General features: G+C 37.4%; 1 protein-coding gene across 1 annotated transcript; it reads right to left on the bottom strand.

Annotated features, from left to right (window-relative positions):
- Window positions 1-2,362: 2,362 nt before the first annotated feature.
- Window positions 2,363-8,634, bottom strand: LOC148032576 (uncharacterized). Its single transcript, XM_087683946.1, has 5 exons — window positions 8,400-8,634; window positions 6,100-6,927; window positions 5,836-5,904; window positions 4,636-4,735; window positions 2,363-4,526 (listed from the first exon to the last, which is right to left on the bottom strand). The coding sequence occupies exons 1-5, from the start codon at window positions 8,632-8,634 to the stop codon at window positions 2,363-2,365; spliced, it is 3,396 nt and encodes a 1,131-aa protein (XP_087540072.1).

Below are 8,634 nucleotides of genomic sequence, written 5' to 3'. Positions count from 1 at the left end.
AAGAGGTAGATTTCCATTAGAATATGTGAATATATACAAAGCGTGGTCCATGGTACAATGTGTCACTCAATGTTAAGGCAGTCAAATCGATAGGAGTATCCCTCCTATTGAATGAAGTAATCAACAATGAGAGGGGAGATGTTGTCTTTTGGATCAAATAGTGGGAACTTGTGGCTACATGCTATTGGTTAGGCATCATCAATCTAGCCAATTAGCTAAGGTTCAATTAGGTCTTGTAAGTACAAGGGGTGTCTTGGATCATAATATGAAGGTTCATATGATCTGATAGCCACACGATTCTCATAGTCATTTTTGAGAGACTTGTATCTACAATCATCTATGAGAGTTATTGTGTTAGCTTTATATCTTGGGTGCTTCTCTCAAATAGTCATGAATAGCTTTAGGAATACGATTAACCTTGTTCGGCATATGTGAGATGTTGTGAATAGAAGGTAACCACTCCTCATAGTCCTCTTGGCTGAATATGTTTGTAAAAAAAAACTATAGGTTAGAGCACTCATCATGCCACTATACCTATAAATAACATGAGACTAGAACATCACATGAAGTTATACCTTTAAATAGCCTTGCTTCAAAGAAACATTAGAGAAAGTACTTTTCAAGAACTAGCTTTGGCCTTGGATGACAACATGACTACACCATAATATTTTCTCTATAGCTCAAAGAGATGAGCATTTCCTCTGCATTAGGCTTCACCACACAGTACAATTGGTTGTTGATACACACTATGCATGGTTTGCATTCAATCAACACTGCAAAATTCAACTTTGGTGGTTGTTTTGTGTATGTCTTCAAGAGTACACCATTGACATAAAATAATATTAGTTGCCTACCATGAGAAATTACACCCTTCGATAGCTCTGTGGTTTTGGAAAATTCTCATCTAGCCACCAAGGATTAATTAATATAGCGCTAAAAGCAATTATGAGTTAAGGAAGATAGATATAGTGAAGGTACAACACACATTAGAAGAGAGACCCAAATCACAACCAAAATCTCACATATTACTAAGTTTGGTTATAACAAAGTTCCATCTTAGTACTAGACAACATCAAAGTTGAACCAAATCAACAACGTTCTTTGTTATAAATCCCAACACAACTTTGGCACTATAGTTTGAAACAAAATGTATTGTCTAGGATCAAGAAGAGTATATGAGACAGAAAGAAAATTAGGTCTTGTTTTTAAAACAGAAGGTAATGGAAGGAGACATAGTATTCATATGCATTAGATCACTTCTTCCCTACTACAAAAAAGAGCTCTGACAAGGTGCAATCACTTGGAGATTTTTCCACTACATCATGCATTTTCTTTGGATTAGCATCTCCCTTGGCAACTCCTTTAATATCACCCTCTTTACTATCAATTGGGCTCTTCATTGTCCCTCTATTAGTACTCACTCCCTCAGTAGTCTCCTCATAGCCATCAGTCCCCTCAGCCTCATCTCTCGGGGGGGTCACCTTGTAGAAGCCCTCTATATAACGTGCGTTCAAAGGATACTTTAAAAACCCCTTTTTAAAAAATTTTCACCATTTTATATACCCCTTTTGTGAATTTTGAAGGCAATAGGTATACCCCCTCTATAAATCTAAAATTCGAATCGAATGTGCATTTTCATGGCCCCTTCTGTATAATTCAAATTACAACATGATACTACAATATTTTAGCCATGGAATTCTCACAATGATCCAAGATGGATATCCAAACACGATGTTAATATTATGAAACTTTTACAATGGCACTGCAACATAGAGCTATACACAAAAGACTCCAAGATCCACATGTCCAAAGCATGTCTTATACATTTGGATTATGTAGTATGATAAAGGTTGTATATTATAAAAAGAATAATACATAAGTATGTTGACTTCATTGCTTCCATGGCTAGCCATCTCCATGCAATATGCTGCTTGAGAATCCCAAAAGATCAAAATGCCACAAAATTGGTCTGAAATCAAAACAAAAACAAATTTCCTCTCGTCAAGCACTCACACATCAATATAGTATAACTAAAATCAAAAGAAAAAGATTAGATATTAATTACAATATATGCACCATATTTCAACCATGATGAAATAGTGATACTTCACCTTAATACTTCAACTACAAACTTCTATCAATGTAGCACATTGCCATATGACTAGTTTGAAGATATCTCAAAAGAACTCTTCGATTGCAATACTTCAGCTGCAAAGAGTATACCCCAACGTTGCCAAGTTCTAGCTTGAACGTCCATTACCTACAAGAAAGAAGACACTACAATAAAGATAATGACCTTATTTAGAAAGGCAATACAAAGCTTATCATAGATTAAAATCACTTACTTTGAGCATGAAAATGATTACTCAGCGCGCTTGAGAAAGTCATTAAATATCTTATAATCATTCTCATCTAGTTGGTATCTATCATTTGATGCATTGTATGTTAAATTTGCCAATGCGATGACTGACTCTATAGCAATCATATTCAAGTCAGTTAAGTCATACGTGAACATGCATTGTCCTTTTACCCTTTGGTACCAACCAAGCTGAACTTCTATCCCTTGAGGTTGATCTGTCAAATCAAAGCCCCGTTTATAATCCACATATCTACGTTCTACTTTCTTCCTCATCTTTTGGACTCGGCCAAGATACCATGTACCACGAGACTTATCCATTTTATTTAAGTTTGTGGCTTTTCCGTCTCTCTTTGGATGTTTGCTACTACCTTGATCTTGTGTGTCATACACAAAATATACAGCACAATCACAACCTATCCCAAAGAAATTCACATTACTTGATGATTGTGATTTTGATTCATGAATGAAATAGACACCTTGCCTCACTCTTGTCAGTCGATCTTTTGACAATGTTGAATTCCCATTCAATTGGCTGACCAATGTGGACTTAAAGATATACTTTCCATCAACTTCTACTGTTGGGTTGATCTTCTGTCTCTTTGCAATAGTGCCCGAGTCATGAGCTTCATCCAAGAGCCCATCGATTTCATGTCGAATCTCACTAAGAGCAATGATCTCATCATCCCCATCTGGAACCTCTTGTAATTGCTTGTCATCACTGCTTGGTTGTGCAAAGTCATCGTACTCATCAGCCTCCCCCATCTCAACATCTAGTTTTGACCATGTCAAATCTGTATCCTCCCAAGGGTGTAACCACCAATTCAAGTTATCTGGTTTGCTAGGTTTCAATCCCAATGACTGACACAACATTTGTGCTTGATGCAAGCCCTCTTTCAAGGCATCCACTATTACATCATCTGAAGACACACAATCACAGTTGCCTAAATCTACTTCTACAATTCCATCTTTTTTATTCAAGCACTTCCATATATGCTCTTGTTTTTTATGAGCCCTTGAGAAAACCAGCCCATCTGAACTACATTCATGCATGGCAATCTTATTCAAAGTACCAACACCATGCAACAAATCTCCAAAGTCAAAGGCTCTCTCTTGTCCCACCATACCTCCAATTTTACTAAAATAAATTTCAGCTGCATCCGATCCAGTGAGATGCAATGGGCACTTGAGAGTAGGATAAAAGTCACGAAAAACCTTTATGAGAAGCACAACAAAATGGCATGAGAGTTGAATATCTGTGTAGGCCTCTCTACTTATGAAATTTATCTTCAAGTTGTACGTTGCATGTTGATGTATCCACAACCTCCAAAGCTTGAAGAAGAAACTAACCTTAGCTGCCATCACCACACGATCCTTCAAGTTTAGATACGGTGATAGGAAAACATCAATGTAATCAGCCACAATATGCAAATATGCCACAGTTCCTTGCACACTTCTCTCTTTCTTCTGTAATTGTCTCATACAACATTGCACTTGTCTGCTTGCAATCCTTTGGGCAGCTGCCCAATTTTGACAATCATTTCTTTGTATATCTCCATCCTGTAGCTTGTGTTTATCAATGGAAAATGAGTTATAGACCATTGCAACATGATTGAGTGTAATCCAAACTTTACCAATCGCAAGTTGTCGAGTAGGGCTATCAAGTGGACTAACAAGCTTTTTTCCACAATGTACAAAGTCTTGATCATGTAAACCATACACATGCCCTTCCACTATTCTCCCTCTTAATTTCCATCCACACCAATTAATAAAGAATCGGTCGCTATGATCTCCAAGGTAATCTTCAAGCATGAGCTTGCGCCGTCTACTATCTCCATCTGAAGAATGCCCAATTATTGGACCTATTGTATCCTTTAGCTTTGCACTCCATAAATACTCCACAAGATTCCTTTGATTTCTAATAAAAACACTATCAAAGCGGTTACATGTGACTTGCACTACCAAAGCTAGTCGTGGAAGACTCTCATGAAGAGGGTTTACTATCAAAAGTCTTGCATAATTTCCCACCACATGATTTTGAAAGGCATCCACTATCGTATTATAACCATGTGACCCCTCTCCTACAATAATTGTGTCGTTTGTAAGGCATTGGTGACGTTCTCCTTTACTTCCACAGAATCCAATAAGAGTGTCATCCTTTGCATTCCACCTGCATTAAAAAAAAATTGCTTTAACTTTCAATATCTTACAAACTTCCTTTACATGATTGAAAGTAAAAAACATTGCAAACTACAGGACATTAGATCTATTAAGATCACCTTATGCGACGTTTGATGGTAGTCTCATCTTCAACAATGATAATCGGCACCATTGACATTACTCCATGTTTACTTTTTGCATCCATGTATATCTTACCCACTGCCTCAAATATATACTCATGCTCTCCAGGCATGAAGTGAATTGCTTTTTTCCCTTGCCTTCTTGTAGTGCACATGGACGGCCCTCCAAGGTTAGTACTCATAAATTCATGCAAGCGTGGCCCGCCCCAAAGCTTAATGAGCTCAAACATGTTCTTTGTGGACTCATTGAATCGTTGTGCTTGTTTTGTTCGTACTATATTCTTTGCTACATCTTGAAAAAGTCCCACAATGCTTGTTTACCTCCAAATTTACCTTGTCGATGGGCCTCAACTATATTATTACAAAAGCGCCGCACATCCTTCCTATTAAAGCATTCAAAGTTTGATTCTTTCAAGGACCTAATCCTCACAGAAAGCACAACAATTCTTGCTTCTAACCACCATAGCTTTCTCTTGGATTCTTTCAAGTCTTTCTTGGACTTAACTGTCACATTTTTCAACTCTTCACTGCTAAGATAATCTAATCGCCTTCCTCCTCCTGTATTCCTAACCCCTCTCTTCTCAATAGCAGTACTCTCTCTGTATACTCTCATGCAAAAATCATCACAAGTGGGAATTTTTTTACAATACTCACAAGTAAAACTTTCAAAGGGATTTCCACCACATGAAATACGTTGGCAATTTATGTGTCTGTAGCATCCATCTACCTTAATTTCAAGAGATCCGTCATATAAGATAGCTTTTGTATATGGCTCTGGATACCATTCCTTTCCTATTTTAAGGTCGTGTAGAATAGATTTTATGTTGACGTCACATGCTTTGTAAGGCACGGTCCTTTGCCATAATCCCCAACAGAGCAAATTTAAATCATAAGAAGAAGGCATATATGGGTCACCTGTACAAGTAGAAGGTCCTTCTGAATTTGTTGATACGGTACTTTCTTTGGTTGGGTAAAGAAAAGAGCTCAGTGACTTTTGTTGTGGATCTGCATGAAAGAGCTTCTTTGGTCGCCCTCTAGCATTTGTCAAAACTACATGGTTGGTACATGTTTTTTTGGATATAGCCATGATGTGAGACTTTGACTTGATATGCTCTGTGAGAATCGTATGCAAGTCCGATCTTGAAGGGCACAAATGCAACCATTTCTTATCATACTTACATACAACTCTTACTCTCCCTTTATCTTTGTAGTCATTCAATGTTGCCTCAATAAGCTCAAAATCAGATCCTGTGTGATTTCAAGTCAAAACTCACAAATTAATCTCTAAAATGATTAGAAATTATCCCTAAGATACATATACAAAAGTGATTTTAAAACAAACCCCAACCTTACTAAAGCTCAACTCTTTCATAAACCGGTAATTGTCGTATATGAAAGTAACATTTTATTGGAGGTTTCAATGGTTAAAAAGATGTCACTTGCCTTCATGAGTGCTATTAAAAATATCCATCTCCTCTACTGCAGCTAAAACCGCAACCATATTATCTTCATTGCTTTCTTCTACATCTTTTGAGTTAGATGTCACTCCCACCTTCAACCCTTGATTTGTCAAATATTTTATTTGATGCGCTTGGCCTTCTAATATATGGGTTCTCATGAAATTAGAAAGACACGAGTAAGCAGATTGCTTGCCAATGACTCCCGATCCATAAGGAGCTTCACATTCATGGCACCATACTCGAGCCAAGGGTGCACCATTAAGATCTTCTGTGGCAAGCTCAAACCTATCATCTCTCGGTGGGTTTCGCTCCCTCAACTTCTTGCGAGTCTTCTCACATTGGTTTAGCCAACTTTCAAGAGTAGACTTTGAAATCAATGTGCTCTTGAGCATGCTTTTAACATGCTTTAGGTTGTCACCTGACTTGTGCAAACTATGATCACCTTCATCACTTGCATTGAAGTTAGTGTCCTCAAGAGTATCCTTCAAGCCTTCACATATGTGTTTTCTAGGCCTGCTCTCATCCCCAACCTTATCTACCATGCTTGAATCTCTCTTTATACCAATAAACTTGACATTCTCTACATGCCAACGCTCTTCTTGTACTAGGTTTATGGTGCAACCACTGTCATCATCTTCATCTTCAATTATGAATTTAAAGGGACCAGATATAAGCTCATCTTGTGTAATCTCTTGTCGTATTGCACTATACGTGGAATCAACCATAACTCGGACATAACCCAAAAGTTTCTTCTCGCTAGACCCATAATCAAACACCTTCATGCGAGTTGTTGAAGCCATGAATGATAAACCTTATAACCAAATACAAAAAAAAAAAAAAAAGTTACTTCTCATATATAAAAAATACACTAATATTTTAAAAATACATGCATCAATTTCTACTCAATGGAAAATACACCCCATGTTTTTAGCTTGTAACTATTAAGGCAATGCATCTAGTAAAGACTTAAGTATTTATCTAATAAAGTCTATCCATAGAAAATAAAGTATATAGCATTAGAAATGATAACAATATATAAAATTCACCAATACATTCTGAGCACTTGATCAGGTTGATGACTAACCTTACAAAACTAGGGTATTTCTCATAGGAGAATGTTTACTTGCACTAGTGGAGGTGACAAGTTATTGCATCACTTCAAAAGCAATAGTTTGTCGAGGAAAGTTTAAGAGGTTTGGTATCATCTATAATTGCTAGGTACACTTGGTCATTAGTTTTTTAAACATTCATTTATCATGTATTATTATTTTCTAATCATTAGTAATTTAAAATGCAATATGGATACGATGTGAAATCATAGCTTTTTAAACCATTGAAGTAGTTCTCTTTCTTGCATGCTTGTGTGTTTACAACAACAATATATCTCTTTGGCAACTTAAAAAAATCACATGTATACAACACTCCACTTGCACAATCATATTTAGCAAAGAAAATAAGAGAGATTGAAACTTTGTATATGCATTAAATGGTTCGTTAATGTTTCACGTATGCTATCTAGAGACTATTTATAGATATAAAATCTACACCATGATACTAAATATGAAACAATGTGGTTATTAAATTTCAAAACTTGAGAAAGTCAACCGTGCAAACTGCTGACAAGACACGTAAAGACACAAAATCTTGAAATAATTGCTCTTGAAGACGTACATCCACATAACTAACTTAATCTTAAAGCACAAATTATAAGTTGTATTCTATAGAGCATATAGCTTTACAAAAAATATACAACTATCCTTGGTTTCATGAGTCATAGAGACTCCAAAAATTGATAGGTTGTTTTACAAAATACAAGGGGAGATTACAAGAGGTGGGTTGTTCAAAAAGGGTGAGCTAGAATAGGGCCAAGCTCTACAAGTGATCTTTGTGCTTTTGCAGGATCAGTGCTGCAGTGTGCTCTCAAAAAGTCATCAAGGTCTGCAAAGGACATTCGCATGGCCTTATCATCTAACAACATGCGATTCCTTGCCTTGAACTCTATTAAGTGCATGATGAATTCATTTGGGGTATCTCTCGGCTCCCTATGCAACCATAGACGTTGGCCTAAGCGCCAAAACTCAACGAGACAGACGATGAGCCAACCAACTGCGTATATATCTGACTCCTTGCTGTAAGCAGACTCACACAATGGATCATAGATCTCAGGAGCAATCCATGGCCTTCTTTTCCTTTCCAACACTCCTTTCCGTCAGCACCCATCTATGATGTGCATGGGCTCATTTGGTCCCCTAGATGGGCAGTTGAGAGCTCGTCTTTTCATACCAGAAATAAGCATGAGACCCCAATCTATGATGCCCACCCTGGGGGTGTTATCTCTGGTGAAATCCAACACCATGTTCTTGGCATGTAAGTCCAAATGGACGATACTAGCACTATGCATGGCCTTCATCCCATCCACCAATGCATGAATAATGTTTGGCATATTATTGATGACGCCCACGATCCTAGCCCTCTCCTCTGCAGAAGGCGCCTTGTCAGGATCAGGTCCGAACCCCAT

This window comes from Lygodium microphyllum, chromosome 8 (genome assembly GCF_053477565.2).
Source record: "Lygodium microphyllum isolate KBCC chromosome 8, Lygodium_microphyllum_v1.1.10, whole genome shotgun sequence".
Lineage (NCBI taxonomy): Eukaryota > Viridiplantae > Streptophyta > Polypodiopsida > Schizaeales > Lygodiaceae > Lygodium > Lygodium microphyllum.
The sequence above is the reverse complement of the archived record's forward strand: the minus strand, read 5'-3'. Positions and strand labels throughout refer to the sequence as shown.

Bases quoted from the DNA above. Each gene is read 5' to 3' on its own strand.
- LOC148032576 (XM_087683946.1), bottom strand. From the start codon at position 8,634: ATGGGGTTCGGACCTGATCCTGACAAGGCGCCTTCTGCAGAGGAGAGG. The intron at 6,928-8,399 runs GTATGAAAAGAC...TTTGGTTATAAG, and splicing joins GGGTCTCATGCTTATTTCTG to GTTTATCATTCATGGCTTCA. The intron at 5,905-6,099 runs GCAAGTGACATC...GAAATCACACAG, and splicing joins TTTTAATAGCACTCATGAAG to GATCTGATTTTGAGCTTATT.